This window comes from Gopherus evgoodei, chromosome 5, assembly GCF_007399415.2.
Source record: "Gopherus evgoodei ecotype Sinaloan lineage chromosome 5, rGopEvg1_v1.p, whole genome shotgun sequence".
In the NCBI taxonomy this organism is placed as follows: Eukaryota; Metazoa; Chordata; order Testudines; family Testudinidae; genus Gopherus; species Gopherus evgoodei.
This window is the reverse complement of record NC_044326.1, coordinates 134,194,713-134,214,337: the sequence shown is the minus strand read 5'-3', so window position 1 is coordinate 134,214,337 and position 19,625 is coordinate 134,194,713. Positions and strand designations below refer to the sequence as shown.

The 19,625-nt window shown below is 39.5% G+C and overlaps 1 protein-coding gene across 4 annotated transcripts in view; it reads left to right on the top strand.

Annotated features, from left to right (window-relative positions):
• Positions 1–19,394, top strand: part of G3BP2 (G3BP stress granule assembly factor 2) — a 50,323-nt gene extending 30,929 nt beyond the window's left edge. For 3 of the 4 annotated variants that reach the window (XM_030565262.1, XM_030565263.1, XM_030565264.1), the window contains exons 5-12: positions 333–423; positions 2,571–2,673; positions 4,181–4,361; positions 5,347–5,445; positions 10,514–10,616; positions 14,486–14,614; positions 14,826–14,944; positions 15,674–19,394. In XM_030565262.1, coding sequence (XP_030421122.1) covers positions 333–423; positions 2,571–2,673; positions 4,181–4,361; positions 5,347–5,445; positions 10,514–10,616; positions 14,486–14,614; positions 14,826–14,944; positions 15,674–15,946 — 1,098 coding nt within the window. In that variant the 3' untranslated portion in view covers positions 15,947–19,394. The remainder of the gene's footprint in view (positions 1–332; positions 424–2,570; positions 2,674–4,180; positions 4,362–5,346; positions 5,446–10,513; positions 10,617–14,485; positions 14,615–14,825; positions 14,945–15,673) is intronic. The other variant, XM_030565265.1, reaches the window with a different exon arrangement.
• The last annotated feature ends 231 nt before the right edge of the window (positions 19,395–19,625 follow it).

The following is a 19,625-nucleotide window of genomic DNA, read 5'->3' as shown; positions in this document are numbered from 1 at the left end:
TATAAACACTCAGGACTTATCTTAATTCTTGAAGTTTTTGACTGATTATTTGATCGCAGCTATAGGATTTGGTTATTTGTGTACTTTAAAAAAAAAATAGCTACATACAAACCTGCATTAATGAGATGAGTAGACACCAAAGATTATTTTAAAAGTACTGAACTTTATGTAATTTTATTGGCGCTTGTATTATGGGAGTGGCCGCACTAGAAGTGTGGATCTGAAGTAAGGAGTGATGTAACAAAGCTTACCTTTCTAGTCAATCAGCAGTAAAGACCACTCATCCATCTGTTCAAGTAACTTACAAATGTGTACGCTTTTCCCTTCCATAGGGATCTGTTCCAAATAAGTTCTATGTGCATAATGATATATTCCGCTATGAAGATGAAGTATTTGGAGACTCTGAGGCTGAACTTGATGAAGGTGAGAACTTAATTTCTGTAGGCCTTGGGTTCATTTGTACTTCTCTTCATTTTCCATGGAAAATAGCGTCTTGTTTCACTTCTCTAGACAAATAAGTACTTTCTCTTATGCGCTTCTGTATATTGTACAGAATTTTTGTTAGAGCTGGAGTCTTAAGGTTATAATTTTGCTCCTGTGATATGCAGAATGTCTTTTGTAGTACCCAGTAGAGATATGGTTTGCATATTGATGGTTGCATTCTTACATCTGGGAGAAGCTTAATTAAGAATGGAAATGAAATGAGCAACAGTGAACTTGGAAATTAAAGTATCACTTCACCTTTGGAAGTTTAGCTATACTGTTTGTCAAAAGGCATATCAGTGAAGCAAGTCAGAGTGTAATTGCATGTTTTACTCAGCACTGTGACCTTAGCCCTGAAGCTGAATCAGATGTTTGAGTTCCAGGGGACAGTCCTCCACTCCTCATTTAAATATTCAGCCTTCAGCAAAGTATGATCCCTCTGTTTGATAATATCCAGCAGGGATTTGCAGGGGTGGTTTCCTGAATGAGCACCTCTGCTCACTTACCAGTTTAGTGGGCAATTAGAGTAGGCTTGCCATGTGTCCAGAGTACATGCTAACCTCAATGCTCTGACCATTGGAGCCACTCACTTTCTCTTTTGTGGATCCAGATATTTCATGCCCTCTATAGAAACAGTTGTACCCCTTGAGCACTTTCAGCTCTTTCCAGCTGTTAAGGGCAAGATCAGAGCTCCCTGTCTCATCATTGGCCAATTTTTTTAATCACTTTAAACAAGTGATCAACTAATGGGTATATTTAGTGTTAAATATGTAGCTTTATTTCACTGCCAGTAGCTGGTTGAGATACAGCATTTCTTGTCTCATTTTTTTTTCTGCTAATTGCTTTCATTCTGTGACATACTGGAGAAGTCTAGGTTCAGCTTGTGTGCCTCTTGCTTTGGCAAGATTTCCACTCCATACAAACCTACTTTGTGCTTCATCTGCACACATGGTGGACATTATTTAGGGAGATTCACTGCCTGTATAGCCTTTACTCATGTCTAGAAAGACTGCTGGCTCTCTCCCTCTCTTTCTGAGGAGCTTTAGAAGGCAACTTGGACCGGACTAAAGAGTGTAAATATATCAATCCTTCAACCCTTCTTGGCCAGCAGGTCTTGGGTAAAGTTGGAGGCTGAGTCTTAGTGGCCAGAGACATCCAAGAAACCCAGCAAGTCTGGAGATCTGTTGGGTGTGAAGCCATCTGCTTCCTCTCTTGTCTTGAGACAGGTGTCGAAAAAGCTTATTGCCCTCTTCCTTCTGCAGTCTTGGTGGCAAAATATTACCTAGGAGTGCCAGTGAAATCCAAATACCTAGGGCTTGCCTGAATATAAAGATGAGGTTTTTTAAATGAGATTTTAATCTGATTTTTTGAGCTAAATTGCTGTAAAAGGGGGCATAGACTTTTTTTATTTATTTAAAACAGACTTGTTTTCGTTTAGGTTTAAGTCAGTTAAGGACAGGTTTAAGCTCAGCTGAAATAAGCCACTCTTAAACAAAATAAAAATGTGCACACAGGGCTTTGCACCCATCTAACTAAACTGGAAATCAATGCAAGTGTGTGTGCAGACACACCCTCATGGTTCATGCTACTTACAAAATGTTCCCAAAGGCTAAGATGGTTTGGAAAGTCCATCTCAACCGCTCATTCTTTTTTTTTAATTAGAAGTTAAGTTTGTTTTCTTAGTCCTGTTACTTGCAGGTAAATTGTTTGATCTCCCCTTTCTATCAGCCACATATAAAGGTGTTCGTTGTAAAACAAAGCAAGCAGCCTGATACTGCAGCACCTATAGTCTCCTCTTTGTGGAAATGTAAAGGTGAAAAGCATCCTTGGAGAGCTTAAGTGTCCTGCCCTTTTCTGGGTTAAATGTCTTGCTTACAGTGGTGAAGTACGACATTTAGTTGTCTCTTATTACACATCCTGGTTTTGTGTTCATGTCCATTGTTTTGTGCCATGAAACTGATTTTCACCAAGGAAGTGACATCGACTTCTTGAATCTGTACTCTCTCCAGTGAGCAGAATTGAACGTGCTCTAAAAATTGCTTGACATTTCCTTGAACACTGATCACAAGTCTTGTTTGGTCTGTCAGAATCGGAAGAAGAGGTTGAAGAGGAGCAGGAAGAAAGGCAGCCATCCCCTGAGCAAGTGCAAGAGAATACAAGCAGTACATACTATGAAAGCCACCCTGTAACGTAAGAAGTCCATGCTAAACAGTAGAAAACAGTTGCTTTGACTGCTTAGTCCTGAATACAGTTAATTCCCTAATATATCTGTTTAACCAAACTAATGCACATATGGTCCTAATATATGCCAGAACTGTGTGTGCTGAACTTTGTTTAGATTAAATAGGTGTGTTTGTGGGATATTGTAACTCATTTTTAATCTTATCTCTCATCTGTAAGTATGAGTGACAAATGTCAACATAGAGATTAAAGTGTCAACACATTGATTTGGAATTTAAACTATTCCCTTAGTTGTAATCCACCCATTTATTATATAAATACCTAATATATTACAGTAGCACCTACAGGCCCCCATTGAGATCAGGGCCCCATTGTACAGATATGCAGTAAGTGTGTGCTTTGCCTAACCATTTTAAAATCTAAATAAGACAGACAAAAGGTGGAAGAAGAGACGCATTATTCCTGCTTGACACATGAGGCAGGCAGGCACAAGGATTGAGCACCAGATTTTCAGAAGAGCATTGCTCCCATTTAGGCACCAAAATATCTGGTCGGTTTCTCAGAGGAGTTCAGGTGCTGGATGCTGTGCTCTTCTGAAAATCTCCAAGTGTGTCATTGGGGGTTGGGCATTTATGAAAACGCCTTCATTTAGTTGCCTGAATGGCAGGAATCTCTCCTGGAAATCTGGCTGTAAGTGACTGGCCCAAGGTTATATAGGGAAGGAAACATGGCACTGCTGAGAATTGAACTCTGATTTTAGTCCTAGTCCAGTGCCTTACCCACAAGACTATTAAATGTTTTTCTTTAGACTAAATTAGGCCCTTAGAAACATTGGCAAAGGTGGCACTGTCTTCACGCGGGGTTGCACAGGTGTAACTGGCTGGAATTTAGCAAACAATCCCGTTCATGTCCAAGAGGGAAACTGTTCACCCTCTCAACTGTTGGCTCTTACAGAGCTAAAGGGAGTGAAAAACAGTCAACGTATTTGAGGACTTGTCTCTTACACTGAGCACACCCAGAGCAGAAAAATAAGGTGCTGGTTTTTTCTCTAGAATAGAATTATGCTTAAGATTTTCAGTTGGTAACTAGCTTTGTTCAACACACTCTCAAATGAGATGGAAACCATAAATATACATGTGTACAGTCAACGCAGGCACTATTCAGAGCCCAAGTTTGCTGGTTCTCCTCTTGTCAGAAATGCTTCTTGCCATTTCTAAGTAGCAGATGTCCAGCTTTTCAAGTCCATTCCTTGAAGGTGATGCACGCGTAGTGTAGACTTGGTAATATTCACATTATAGCTAATGGTAAAATTACCTTGACTTTAATAGAACCACAGTGTGGCTTTGTGTGCAAATAAAGGTAGGGGCAAAAATAGTCTCTGCCTATTCTGTAAATGCACAGGATGCATGGTAGGAAGCTGAAAGCCTATTCGGGGAAAAAATCAGCATTGCATGTTAGCAAAACTTCATCATAAGAGCCTTGTACTTTACATTGAACAAAATGCCTCTAATTCTAGTAATGGTATGGAGGAGCCTTTGGAAGAATCCTCTCATGAGCCTGAGCCAGAGTTGGAATCTGAAACAAAAACGGAGGAGCTGAAATCTGAAGTAGAAGAAAAGAATCTTGAAGAGCTAGAAGAAAAATCTCCATCCCCACCTCCTGTAGAACTTGTTTCTCTACCACAAGAACCACCAAAGGTTAGTTCAAGTTTAACTTCATACACATGAATGAAGATGATAATCCAAAACACTGACTGTTCGGTGTTATGCTGAATGTGAACCGCTTTCTCAAGTGCCAGATGGACAGATTTTTTTTCAGTGTCCTGCTCTCTGAACCACAACACTAAAACAAGTTCACATGTCAAAAAGATTTTTAAAAGATGAATGTGAACTGCTGTACAAATGATCTGTTTAAATGTAGTGCTCTGCCTATGAAGTGTGCGCGTGGGTGGTTATGAGCTTAAACCCTTTTAAATGTAATGTTAGATGTAAAACATCTAAATGAATTTAAGTGGGAGTTGCTGCCCTTCTTTAAAATGAAAGGAGTTACCTTTTCACCTGCAGGATCACTAGCAGTGTAGCTGTAAAAATGAATCTGAGGGTTTTAGCTGTCTCCCTGTAGGCGGGATGCAGTATTTCCAAAAACCATGCGCCGTCTGGTATGGTTAGACCCACTTAGTTCGAAAGGATATGGAGGAAGGAAACAGAAACGGGGTAGAGGTCACTTACTTCAGCATGGGTCTTCAGTACTGTCGGTCCTGGTCTCTTTTCCTGTTTAGCTTTAACTTGTGACTTCCACATCTTTCTTTCTTTCTTTCTTTCTTTTCTCCAGAAGACAAATTTAGGATCAAAAACTTACCCTGTAGCCGTTACGGTTTTGTCTATCAACTGTTGTCTTTTGGAAAGCGGTGGTTTGGGGGCATTCAGAGAACTGGGGTTCAGTTAGGTAGTGTACCTGAGTACAAGTTCTTGCTCTTCACTGTTGGAGAGAGTGGACAGTTACAACTGCAAACCCATCAATATCTGTCTTACTGGCATTGTTTGTTTATGTTTGCAATCCTGGTACAATGATTACTGACAGCTTAGATTTGAATCAAAAATGTATGTTCAGCAGACTAGTTTCCCTCTAGGAATGTCAGTGGTTTGCCATGATTAGTAGCCTAGGTTTGTTGCATTTCTGCAGGCTTTCTCTTGGGCTTCAGTGACCAGTAAAAACCTGCCTCCTAGTGGTACTGTTTCTTCCTCTGGAATTCCACCCCATGTTAAAGCACCAGTCTCACAGGTAATCAATCTGTGAACTCCTTGGATTGTCTCGTTACCTCTGCAACTACTTTAGTCTTTAAACTAACAGATCAAATTGTAATGATGTAAATTGCACAAGTTCTGTCTTAAATGTTAATGCACTTACCTTAATGTCGCAATTAAAAATTAATTAAAAGGCACATACACTTAACAGGTGAGAGTTCTGGGTGGTGGTGAGAGATTTAAGTCTGTTCACATGTAATCAAGAAATGACACTTCTAAATTTTCTGACATTCTATTTGTTTATAAGGTTAAATGTAACAGTAATTTTATTGTAGTATGTACAATAGGGATCATTCACTGCCAGAACTACCAATCCACTTACCCTGCCATTGGGAAATAAAATTGTTCCTTTTGAGAAAGGAACAGAGCCTCTCCTAGTAAGAGAGAAAAATTAATATTAAAATTCCCAATTCTATGTTTATATGGATTAACTGTACTGCTATGGAACCCTGTACCAACTTATGACTGTGAGAGGTGGGAGGGTTCACCTTTGCTTGCCAGCACAGTGGGCTCTTCCAATTCCCAGACTTTTTGTGACAGAATAGTAGTATACATCATTCAGGTACCAAAGACAAGAGGAAATAGCTAGTCAGTGGGAAATTCCGAGAGAATTTCGAGAGAATTTCATTTCCTCGAGAATTTCTTGTCCTCCATATATCCAAAAACTGACTTAAAATAAAGGAGACAATTTTGAAAATGTTAATGTTCTGTAGTAACCTAATGAGTTACCCAAGGACACTTGAGGTAGCTCATTTCTAAACTGTAATGGGCCACAGTTTTCAGTAGGACAATTCAGAAACCATTGTCGCAGCTGTTCCTACCACCAGTTTTCTCTCATTTTACTGCCTCGCAGAGGAAACTGGCTAAGATCACCCTTCTGCTAGCTGCTCCTGGAATGCCTTTTGTGATGCTGCCTTCTCTGTGATGGTTGTCATGGAAATCTGACTCCTGCTCTGTAATGACTAGGAAAACCTGGTTAGTTTTAAAATGCCTCACATTGAGGGGAGAATAAGCAGTCAAGACAACCACTCTTGTTTGCACAGAACAGTGAGCTTGGGTTCCTATACAGAACCAAAGACTGCTTCTTTGTGCTATTTCAATTTAGAGAGCACTCCGAGCACTTGTTTTATCTGAGCACTTTGATGTATTGTTTACATATGTCAACAAAAGACAGACAATCAAGTATACTTTCATTGTCCCCTTCCATCTTTCACTGTATTGCCATATACAGTTTGCCAATGGCAGAGAAAAGGCATGTCATGTTTTTTTCCTTTCAGTGGGATTCTGTGTTCAAGTAAGTCTGCTCAAACATTTTCAGATAGGACCAAAGCAGGTTTTTACAGACAGTCTTAACACCATTATATCTTTTGGGAAGTGGATAGATAAATCTCTCTCCAGGCTCCCTTTATGTGACACCTTAAAATCAGCACTTGGAGGGTTGGTGGGAAAGACAGTTACTTTATTCTAGAAGGCATTTTCAAGCATTAGCTTTTCTTTTTCCCTGTCTTGTCAGACTATCAACATCACAATCACTCCTGTGTTTATGCAAACATCACCCCCCATTTGAATTGTTCTTAGACATTTTTTAAACAAGTCCCACAAAATGAGTGTGTGGGAAACTCTAGGATTCTCCTCTGCCAACTCTTAACTTTCAAATAAAGTACCTATTGTGACTCCATATCTCTTTGAAGAGGTGGCAATTAGTAAGTACCATTTTAGATTTAGTAACTCATGGTCACAAAAGTAATTAATCTATGGGCCTGGTCATATTCAGCCTGTAGTACCCAGGGACTGACTTGTGCTTTTCTTCCTTCTTTGTGTTCAGAGATAAACGCTGAATATCTGTCTAGGGATTAATGTAGGCCATGTCTTCACTGCTAAGAGAAGATGTGGGTTTGGGGTTTTTGTTTTTTTTTTTCTCACCTCCAGGTAACTAATGCAGATGAGCCATCCCCAGGTAAAAACTACCCTGAAGGCATGGCACTATACCCTGTCTGTGGTTGTCTGTGCCTAGTTTGCTTTGCGGTGAAACTGAACTGCCATCCCTTCGTTGTGTTTTTAACTATGGGATAGCTCACATGCGTTAGAGTGTAAAAACATATATCTCTTCTGAGCAGTGAAGACAAGACCTTAAATGTAGTCTTGTCTATCATTTGAGTTGAAGCAGTGATTACCTACCAAGGAAAGGGATTAAATAGTCACTAATTTGTATTGAATTTGGAAATTCTGAGAGTTCAAACTAGTGCTGCATTTGGTGACTGACAGTGTTGTTGCCTTCATGTCTCCAGAAGCAAGTCTTAAAAGCTTTTCAAACTGGAATATGACTTTTTCCTCTTGAGGACATATATACCAGGATATGTGGATGAGATTTTTCCAAGTATTCTAAGGATGCAGAGTTAGTATCTTTCTAGGCAGATGAGTAAATCTGAAAAAAATTAAGCTAATTCTTCTGGGTCTAGGGATTATTGGTTGTCTGGCTCAGTGGATATCATAAAACCACAAGGCCACAGCGGGAATCTTCGGTCAATATTAGAAGTCTAGGCCTCCGTGTGGCTTAATTTTTCCTGTGGTTTATTGGTGAGAATCAAAGTGAGTTATTTCACAGAAGTCAGTGCGGAGACAATGCTGTAGCAAGCTGAGGTTCTTATCTGTATCCCATCTAATTATCTTTCTTTTGCAGTAACAGTGTGGCAGGCATCTCATGGTCTGGGAAAAACCTTCAACTTCAAGGGATAGAAGTCTTCCAAAGCAGATCCATTCAGTTTTTCCATATATATGGTCCAATTTGAGTAATGTGTGTCTGACACATGAAATGTTAGAATTTGAGGGCAAATAAGTCTTGTGGGCTTGCTTCTTGTGCTCTTTTTGCCTCTGAGTTTCAAGCAAGATGACAATCACAATAGCAGAAGATAGTCCTGTTTAGTCCTCATTTCTCCTCTTGTGGATTCCCGGAGAATGGAGGCATTTCATTTTCTATACAGTCTATGCCCAAAGGCACAAACAACTGCAGACTTATGAATATGCTGCATGGGCATTACCAGAAACAAATTATTTGCTAATCATTTTACAGTTCCAAGGGGAGAAGGATGTATCCCTTCTCTCTTCGGCATGTTGTAGAAATATTATTATTCTGTGGCTTCCATTGTAGTTCATGCACTTTCCAGGAAACAGGGCTCTGAGGAGATTGGTGGATGGAACAAGTAGTTCTCAGTTCCAAGGGCAGTACTATCCCCTCTCACAGTTTGGTAGGATGCTAGTTTACAGGAGTGCATGCGCTCTCCAATGTTACCCTGCAAGCTTGGACTCTTTAATTTTGCGGTGTGTACAAAATTGAGCCGGTCTGTATGTCTTGTGCTGGAGAAGGCCGATAGTTTGGTATTGCTGGTCTACTTATCATAAACCATGCACTGGTGTCTAGTAAGGCTTGCCCTCTGTTTCTTTGGACAGAGACACTCTACTTGTTTTAAGTAGGCATCTGAGGTGAATGATTGAGCCAGATAGACTTTCTCTTGACACCTCCCCCCCCAAAGAATTAAATCAAGTAACTTTGAAGACAGGGTAGCTTGCTGTTCAGGAAAGAAAAATCTGTAATTGTCTTTCTAGCTCCCATGTATTTCTATGAGCTGCTTTTAGTTGTATAACTTTTTACGCATTAAAACTTTAGGAAAATAAAATATCACAATGGTGCTATTGCGGCCCAAGAGGTGCTGCTGCAGAAGTAGATGCCAGTGCTACACTCAGACAAGCTTTCTTTATTTTTTTCTAATTCTCATAATTTAAAATGCTCAGTCTAAAAATATTGGCAAGGAAGTGCCTGGTAGAGTGCCACTTCAGTGGTAGGAAGGGTGAGAGGTTAGTCTTCAATGTAATATTTGGGCACTTAATAGATAATCTTTCCCAGAAAATCTTCTCTGAGCACAAATATTGCGGTTAAGTCACCTGGTATCAGTAGTTTGGTTACAAAGGAAAAGCGGTGGGAATCTCTCCTTAATGTCACTTCTTTTTGAACTACTGAATCCATATGAGCATGCAGTAGTACCTGTGATAATTCATTTAGTGAAACACCCCTTTTGGATTTTAGTTCTGCAAGCTCATCTCCGAGACCCTGATGATAGGAATGTGGGCTTTGTGGTGGTAGCATTTGTTTGGCTACTACAGGTGAACTGAATGCGTGTAGATGATAGCAGCAATTTCGATAATACACACAGTAAATTTTCAGTCACCTAACTTTCTTGTTCTGTAGCTTCCTACCCCTTTTTGAAGGCAGTTTTTGTATGCAGATGCTGGCGATCATTTGTATGTGTTTAAAGGTGTGAGCTTTTTGAATAGTAGGACAGTTTGTGTGTGCTCCCATGTGCACAGGCTTGGCATAGAGAAAGAAAAGGAAGATATCTAACTTGTGCACTGTAGGACTCTTTATCTAAGGTATTTTCTCTTAGATCTCCTTATTGGAGAAGACTGTATTTAGAGATTTGTGAACTTGCTTGCTTTTTCTGTTACGATGTGGCTGTTACCTGTAGTTGATGTGTATTCTGGAAGAAGAATCCTCCAGGCATACACTAACTGTAATTCTGTTTCTTCCATACATATTAATCTAGGGCTAATCTGTGCAGTCCAAGCGTGGCACGGGAAATGCTGCAGAAATTCTGTTTTTTAGCTGGATTTCTGTATATTTCTTTGTACCAGTTTTGAGCACCTGCTGATATGTAAAATTATGGAGCTACTTGGGTCTCAATTCTGTGCCTGGTCAATTGAAGATAATTCCCTCTAGCCATGCCCTTGGGCAAAATAAGATTAGAAAGAGAGCTCTTAGTCCTGATTCTGAGAGGTTTGTGTTCTCTACCTGCTGGCAGAGAAAGGCAAGCCCTGCAGTCCTGGATTGGTACAGAGGAACTTGTAGAAAATTTTCATGTATTCCCAAAACACTCTTCCTGTGTATCTGTATCTTCCAGAATTGTTGCTATGCATGCTAGTGTTCTGTAGACTGCTTTTATTTCAGCTTTTCTTTGGTATCCGGTGTTTAACAGTGTGTTCTCTTGTTTCAGCCAAGAGTTGAAACTAAACCTGAAGCTCAGTCTCAACCATCCCGTGTGCGTGAACAGCGTCCAAGAGAGCGACCAGGTTTTCCACCAAGGGGACCGAGACCAGGTAAACTTTGCTTTATCATAGTTCAGTGTGTGACGGTGAGAAGCTGTGTATCTGTTGTCTTTGGATTCAAAAGTATAACTTCCTATGATTGGTTGGTATAGGATTTCCTGTACCAGACCTTTGATCCATCCTGTTTGATGTTCTGCTTCTAGTGTTGGCTTGTACCTGGCCTTTAGGAAAGTGAAAATCCTTTATTCTCTGCAACTAAGGGTGGAGGAATGAACCCTTTCCTGAGCCCTGTTTTGTGATGAGTTGCTCTGAAGCATGAGAATCATCCCTCTAACTGCAAATGTTCCTTTTATCTAATTCTTTTTTAACATTCCTGAGTTATTTGCTTGTATCATGCATCAAGGAACTTCTTCAGATTGCTTAATGCTGTTTAAAACCTCTGTTCTCTTGAGACAAACGCTGATGGCTTCTGAATTTTGAATGTCCTCTAACTCATGTTGAACAGACCGAATGGGAGCACTTAAATAATAATAATAGGAGATATACCAATCTCCTAGAACCAGAAGGAACCGTGAGAGGTCATCAAGTCCAGCCCCCTGCCTTCACTAGCAGGACCAAGTACTGATTTTTGCCCCAGATCCCTAGGTAGCCCCCTCAAGGATTGAACTCACAACCCTGGGTTTAGCAGGCCAATGCTCAAACCACTGAGCTATCCCTCCCCACTTCCATTATCTCTTACAATGTGCTTCTCCTTTCTGAACAAAATCTCTTTGATCATGCATTATGTCATGTGCCAAATGCCATGCCATTTATTCTATTGCAGCTTTTCTCAGGGCATAGTATTGTCTTTGAGATCGTGTTACCTCTCAAATACGGCTCAGTTTTTGCTACCTCATTTACACCTGTCAGCTTATAACATAAGCAGTCCTGTTAATACATCCTGGTCAACTCTTGATGAGCACTGTTCGGTAAGTCCCCATTTGAGCTGTGCACAACATCTAAATCTGTTTATGGGGATGCACCTCAAAAGTTGTGTACAGCTTGACCTAGTGTACATTAACTTGCAATTGTGAATGGTGCAGTAGTGTACAGTGGGGTGGGTGACTCTGTAGGGTTTCACCTCTGGATGTTAACATTCAAGTTCTGGCAAAGATCAAGAGAAATGATTTGACCTGTTAAGAGAAGCTCTCTGCACCTTGGAACAGCAGAGTATCTCTGATCAAAGGCCTGGAATTAAACATTATACAAGGGAATTTTAATGTTGGGTGCAGTTGTAAAACTTTTAAGTGTTAGCATAGAGCAGACAACGGTTCTCAAAAGTGGCTTAAATGGGTGCAATTGAGATTTAGTGGAAGCAAGCCTTCCTGAAACAGATCTATATTTGCATTTACGCAGTTGTTGATGTTGTGCAACTGCACCAGATGAATGTATGTACCAAACTTTCTAATCTACACTGGGGTTAGAAGTACTTCCTTATTCCCTTGCTTCCAACAGCACTGAAACTAAATCTGTTTAAGATGGCTAGAAAGTATTCCAATACCTGTTAGAAATCAGATTTCCTTTCTTAAAGACTTGATCTGTACCAAGGGCTGAAAAATTAAAATTTCATAAAGGTTTTAAATCTAGGCAAAACAGAGTTGTTAAGTTGGGCATATTGGCTATCCCATGACTTAGCTGCAACTAAATCTTAGTATGGGTCTTGTTTATATCTGGCTTAAAGTTCTGACTTCTCATCTTGCTGTTTGAGTAATTGTAAAAGTTGGATTTTGGGGAATTAAACGTCTCAGGATACTGGGATAGATGAAAGTTACCATCTGTCACTACATTGCATTCAGCCCAAGCTTGACACTGGCTGGTAGTTGCTATAGCATAACTGATTGTTATGGCATGTTAATTATTTTGGATAATACAATTAGCTGGTCTCAAGTTCTAATAGACATTGGTTGGGAAATGTATTGACAGTCTATCGAGAGACTAGAGAGTTAAAAAGCACGGCAAATACTTATCTTAGCTACAGATGGCTAGACATAAGGGCTGAAATGCAACAGTACAGAAGTTTGTTCCGCCAGCTGCCTGTCTGAAGAAAAATAAGAGATCAAAATGCAGGGGGATTGATCCAGTGTATTTAAAACTCAGTTAAGATACCTAATACATAACCACTGTTTAGGAGCTATAGGAACTATCCTGTGCTGTTTAACTTTTGCTGCCAGAGCTAACAAACACAAATTCCACATACTAATGGCAGTTGGTACAACCAGAAAGTAAAAGCAGTGTTACCTGCAAGCTGCAATAAAAATGTGAACTAATGCAAATTGGAAAGGCTATTGTATGTAATAGGGAAAATAAACTTGAACAACCTTACAAGGAGAGTGGCAAGAACTCTTGGATGTCTGAATCAAACACTACAGTGCTAACAGCTGAGAAGTTGCTTAAATACAAAGTAAAGTTTGTCCTCTGAACTCCCCTTGTATACAAAATGATCTGTAATGAAAAATCCTACAACAAGCCCGCAAGGTTTTGTAAATCAAATCACGGAGGGGAATTTTTTCAAGACTTATGCCATATATTGTTGAAGAATGGAAAGGGATGATGATCCTGGTATTGTCATATCAGAAGATGCAGAGCTAGACAATGACCTAGTAATATGATACAGGCTAAGATTTCATATCTCCCGTTAGTTAAACCTTATATCGCATTCATGGAGATAATAAAAAATGCATCCAAATCGTTGCAGTACAATGGGAAAAGCTCAATAGCTCAGTAACATCAGTGAGCTTTCTTATGGGGGGTGGGTTATGTCTGTTTAATACAGTCTGACAGCCATAGATGAATATATATTCTAGCTGGGCTGAAGTGGAATAACTGGCAGTCTTGCTGCCGCTAGAGTAGATAACAAAACATTTAACTTTCAAAGCTGTGTTCCTCCTTTGAACAGTCATGTTGAAAGAGGAGGCCTGGAAGAAATGGTTGAAAATATACAGTAAATACTAGTTTTTCAGTTCATTTGAAAGGTTACTAGAAATGTCTTAAATAGCTAACTTTTCAAGTTGGGTAAGATGGTAACTTTGAGACTCTGGAAAATAATAGACGATAACCTGTCATGAACGTTAAGCTTTCCTCATTCTTAAGAAGCTCCCATGGGTGTTCAGAGTGGGCTGTTTAATATCTTTTTCTGTGTACTGTTTCCAGTTTTGGGGCAGGAGTGAACAGGTAACTTACATTTCCAAAGGTACAATGAGATGGACATTCATCTTAAAAACTGGTGGTGAACAGTGTTGCCCCTGCTCTGAGTGTTACAAAGATAGAGTAGTTGCAGTCATGAAGTATGCTTGCTTGTTAACAGGTTTTGTTTTGATGATGTATGACACCAGTTGGATCTCAGCTCCCAGTGGATAGATGTTGCAGTTTTGGTGGTATGGACAAAGGAAGTGACTGATGGTCATGTTAGCAGAGGCTCCCGCTGAGGAGGTAGATAGACTTACTTTTCCGACACATGGAGTTGTTCCCTCCAGGTCAGGATTGAGATTGACTGACGTGGAAGCTTGTATGGCTGCTGCCAGTGCAGGATAGTCTTCAGATAAGTCTCTGCAGCTGGCAGGTCAGCACTTTCCATGAAGATTAAAAGCACATGAGAAAACTTAAGTATAGTCAGTGGACGTGTTTCTCTTGAAAAGCACATAGCTGAGTGTGATATGGCTTGTATGTGAAGAAAACAAGAAGCTTTTGATATCACAATTGGGCAGAATTAAACTTTTAAAGGCACTAAATATGCATGCCTTCCCCAGCAGAAAATACCTGAAGACCAAGGGTGAAAATGGCTCAAGTGAATGAACTGAAAGCAGATCATTGTGTTGCTAGATGTTCTTAAGTTGTTCAGTACAAATCCTAAAACTGTCTGTTTTTGTTTTGAATGGACACAGGTCGAGGGGATATGGAGCAGAATGAATCCGATAATCGCCGAATAATTCGTTACCCAGACAGCCATCAGCTCTTTGTTGGCAACTTGCCACATGATATTGATGAAAATGAACTGAAAGAATTCTTTATGAGTAAGTGATGGGCTTTTAAATAGTTTGAAATTCATCTACTGGGTCTAGAGGATGGAAGTGAAGCTTCAGCCACTGAACATGGTATATATTAACTTTTTAAAAGCAAAGTAACAAACTTTAACATTACAAGAGGCTTTTGAGAATAACTAAACCAAATAGGCTTATTGCAGGGCCTTATTGCATAACTTCTTTTTGTATTGTGCTTTCACAGGCTTTGGAAACGTGGTGGAACTTCGCATCAATACGAAAGGAGTTGGAGGAAAACTACCAAACTTTGGCTTTGTGGTATTTGATGATTCTGAGCCAGTTCAGAGAATCTTAGTTGCGAAAGTAAGTTTGGCCATGTAGCATTTGCATATTTGTCATAGTGAGGGAAGTAATGCTACTAAAACATGAATGATGCAGTGTCCTTAGTTCTTACTGCACTTCACCAGAGTTCAAATTTCCCCTCTGATCAAGGTCATGGAACGTTTATTTTTTGTTTGTGGAATATTCTGGTTCCCACTTCAGTTCTGTTCTTTAGAAGTTGCTGTCTTCTGATGGATGCTTGTAAGTTTTTAAAAACTGAGTTCCAAGCTTTTGAACAGCACTGCTTTCATCACTAAATCATAGATCTAGGGCTTCTCAAAGGATCAAGCTAAACTTGAACTGAAGTGCTGGGATTAGGGGGGAAAAAGGAAATTATAAAATTACTAGGATCAATAGATCTCAGCTTCCTTTAGAGATGGCAACTTTTCAGTCCTAATAGTTTGAGAATTGAAAGTAAAATTGCGATGCCTGCAAGCTAGCAGTGGTTTTGTGGCACTGACCATAGCAAGTCCCATATCTAATCAAAGTATTTTACTAACTTATCACAGAGTGTTCTATGGTCTCTACAGATATGTAGGGTTACAAGTTGCAAGTCACAAACTGCTCATGAAATTTGGCATTAAGCTGTGTGCAACTGCACTGCTAATGACAGAATAGCATGTAGGGATTACTGTTTCCATGTGTTTTATATCACTGGGACTTTGTGAAATGATGACTAATTTTGTCTTGTAAACATTTTCCCCTTCTAAGCCCATTATGTTTCGAGGAGAAGTGCGCTTAAATGTAGAAGAGAAAAAAACAAGAGCTGCCCGTGAAAGAGAGACCCGAGGCGGTGGTGATGATCGTAGGGATATTCGGCGCAATGATAGAGGGCCCGGGGGTCCCCGTGGAATAGTGGGTGGTGGAATGATGCGGGACCGTGATGGAAGAGGACCTCCTCCCCGGGGTGGCATGGCACAGAAACTTGGCTCCGGAAGAGGAACCGGGCAAATGGAAGGCCGTTTCACAGGACAACGTCGCTGAAATCCCCCACTGTTGACAGACAGTCTTGGCAGTGGTACATTTATTCATCGTGTTTGCATTCTTGTTAATTTTTTTGGCTTTGGAATGTGACACAGCCTTTTTGATCATTTCTTTGATGTGAAAAGCATCCTTTGGTTACCAGTTTAAATTGAGGTGGACATGCTTTCCCAAATTTCACAACAGGAGTCACACTGTTAATTTATAAATTTAGACTTGGAGAATTAAGAACAGAGAAATGACCATAAAACTATCTGCAACAAAAGTGGACTAAAGGACATGCCCAATCGAATTCAGGTCCTTTCAGTCAAAAACCCTCTGCTGCACATTTTGTGTAAGTGTTACTGTTTCTGCTTATTACTGTTGGAAACGCAGTTAGTGCAATCTGTGCAATTGGAGAAGCTTGCCTTTTTTTTTTTCTTTTAGAACACTTGGCTCAAAACAAACTAACTTGTGTTTATGCACTCATCAAAATGCACTAATGGGTACTCTAAACTCATTTACATTGACATCTACAAGAGACATCAGGAAAAAAATCCTTCATCTTTTTTCAGACAGAATAGCTTTTGAAATGATGCGGGCATCTGATCTGCTTGCTGTGACCAACATGTACACACACAAACCTTAACAAGACTACAAGTATGTTCCAGAAGGAGACTATTTAGTAGTAAACTAAACACAATCCAGAACTTCAAAGTTATGGTCCTGAGTACAAAACAAGTTTGATAGCTCATATCTAAGATTTTTCTACCTGCCCCTCTTCAGTACAGGGATGGCTGGCTGCTCAACACACACCTCCTCCCCCTTTCCCCTTCTTTAAGCATTGTACAGTGAATTGTCTTTACTGTATTTGAGTTCTCTAGTAATGTAATAAGCATGATGGTGCCTTCTATTAATACATCATTCCAATCTTGCTGGTGATTTTGTACAGTATAGTGTATGAATTGTAGTGCTGCAAAGCCAAACAGCTGCAAAATGTTTAAAAGAAATCATTGAAAAGTTGTATAAAAAATTGCAGTAAGTTACTAGAATATCACTCACCTCGCCCTTCAGTTAACAACTTTGGCTTTTTATGGAGGAGGGGAAGGGAGGGAGAAGGTAACTGAGTAGTCACCAGATTCTCTTCTCTTTATCAAATGTAGAATTTTTATGGATATGAAGGTGAAATTTCAGTTACGCATCAAAAGTCAGCTAAGAACTTGGTACGCTTTGCCAGCTTCTAATATATGCTCATCTATAGGCTGAGGGTTCAATAACGATACTGCAATTTTCAGAGAACAGATCAGCAGCTCTAAGTATTTGCATTTTCCAGTTTTTTGAACTTACTCATTTTGCACAAATCTTTGAACTGATGTCGACACCCATCGGGCTCTGAACTTAAGGGTAGGGGGAGACATCCTTTTATGTATTTTTACTTATAGATTCTTTAAATCTGTGAGAGGTTTGCTATTTCTGGATTACTGTCTGCCTAGATGCAGGTTCCAGTAAACTGCAAACGTAGCAAATGATACTGTCTAACTCCATGCTGGAAAGTTCAGCAAGCACCAAGCTCTGATGCTTCAGGAGGGGAGGGGGTAAGAGTGTGACCACTTAAAAGCTGCTTCTAAGCATGGAAGACCTCATCACATTGCAACTAGTAGCAAATATGGCATAGTAGCGATTTTGTTTCTGGATCGTGCAACCGTTTGTGGTTTTCAAGTAAGCTGGAAGATGTTGCACACGTTTGTTTCTGATGTATTAGGCAAAGCAAGATTGCATCTGACTGTTTTTCCCCAAAACTTGAGGTCTTCCATGTTTGAAGGTAAGTCTTGCACTATTTCCGTACGTTTTCTAGGACACATTGCTCAGTTTCCATTTTTATGTTTGTTACTCTTTCATTTTCAGATGTTACCTGGAAACATAGTACTTGAACTCCTCACCACAAAACATAACTTGACTTAAGTTTGAAGCTTTTAGTCAAACTGCTGTCTTCAGCAAACAGTTTACCACCAGTGTTTGTGTAGTTTTTTTAAATTTTAGTGCTATGATATCACCCTGCCATCTTCTAAATTGTTATGGCAAATGGCACTGGGGAAAGTGTAACTGACAATTAGAAGCGCTACTGAGCCATTCAATTTCTGGCTTGCTTCTTGTTTAAATGCCATGAAATAAAGCTAATGGAACATCATACCCAGAAGTTTACATGGTGATTGTTCACCTACTGTACTGTGGACTCTAATGTTCTTGTCTCTCTTTCAGTAAATGTACCTCTTAAAGCAAAGTAACGGATTCATTGACCATTACTGTTAGTTGCTGATTTGTGGATGGTGGTAGTATTCTATCATTACAATCCTATTTCAACAAACTTGGCTTGCCATCTTGGCTTTAGTAGGTATAAAAGACAGTGGATCACCATCTTTATTGCTGTAATGTGTTAAGCATTATATGCTAGTAGAATCTAGTTAATTGTTGCAGGTGGAAAGTATTTTTACTTTTAAGTTTCCATTCTTGAATGTGTTTTGACTAAACATACCAATAAACTACTGATGTCTGCAGCATTTATCAATGTCGCTAATTCTCTCTTGAATGTAGGTCTGTTCTGGTGTAGCATTATTTCAGCCCTTACTATGTAAAAGCCAATTTTTAAAAAATGTGTTCCTCAAAATGATGTAGGATCAAAAGCTACTCCCTTTACTTGCATGTCATATGCTTCAGTAGAAACTACTCACCTAAGTAAAGCAATTTTTATATACAGTGCGCGCTCTTGTGCATGAGGTGTGTGTGTGTGTGTGTTTGTGTATGTTAAAAAAACCCAAACCTACACTGATGGGAGTTTTTGGAGCAGCACCAAGCAACTGTTGAGGTTATGTTTGACTGGTCTGTGAACACCTGCTTGTAATCTGACAAAAAAATGAGCCCTGAGCTTGAATAAGTCTAGCATTTACCCATTTTTTGTTTGTCACATAATTAAATGTCAAGAACAAGTTTACAAGGCTGCTTTTGTTGCACAGGTGTAGCAAAAATTGTTGCATTATTTACAAGTTTGTCTATCTGATGCTATCACTACTTTAAGCTTGCAATATTTTTTCTGCTTAACAATATTTTTAAACCATTGTTAAATGTGTTCAGCTATTTCCTGCTGCCAAAAGTGATTAAAGGGTGGATGGTGGATTATTACCTGGGATTTGTTTAACTCCTGACATCTTAACTAAAATCTATCTCTCCGGGTATTACACAATTCAGTCTCTCAGTGGCCCTGTATGATAAGTCAACACTTCTGTATTTGAGTAATTTTAGCGTTCTTTCCAACTGGTAAATGTAGCTCAAATCGGGATGAGTATTGTAGTCACTAACCCATACTAAGTGACAACAGCAAAAATGTTCTTTTGAGTATAATTATGTCGTTACCCAGGGTATGGAGAAGGCAGATGTTTAAAAAACACTTAAAAATAAAACTTTCAAGTGGACTAGACTTTCTTGGTACTAGCTGCACCACCACTTATTTTATAGTGAGGTTGGGCACTTCATTTTACATTGCATGATCTTTCCTCTTCTGGCCTCACTCACATTGCCAGATACTGGCCATGCCTGTGTTAATGTCAACTTTTCTTTTTTGGGAATAATTGTCCATATAAAGTATTAGGAAAAAAAATGTTCTTAATGCTAGTAATCAAGCAACGTAATTATCATGGGAGTTGCGTAT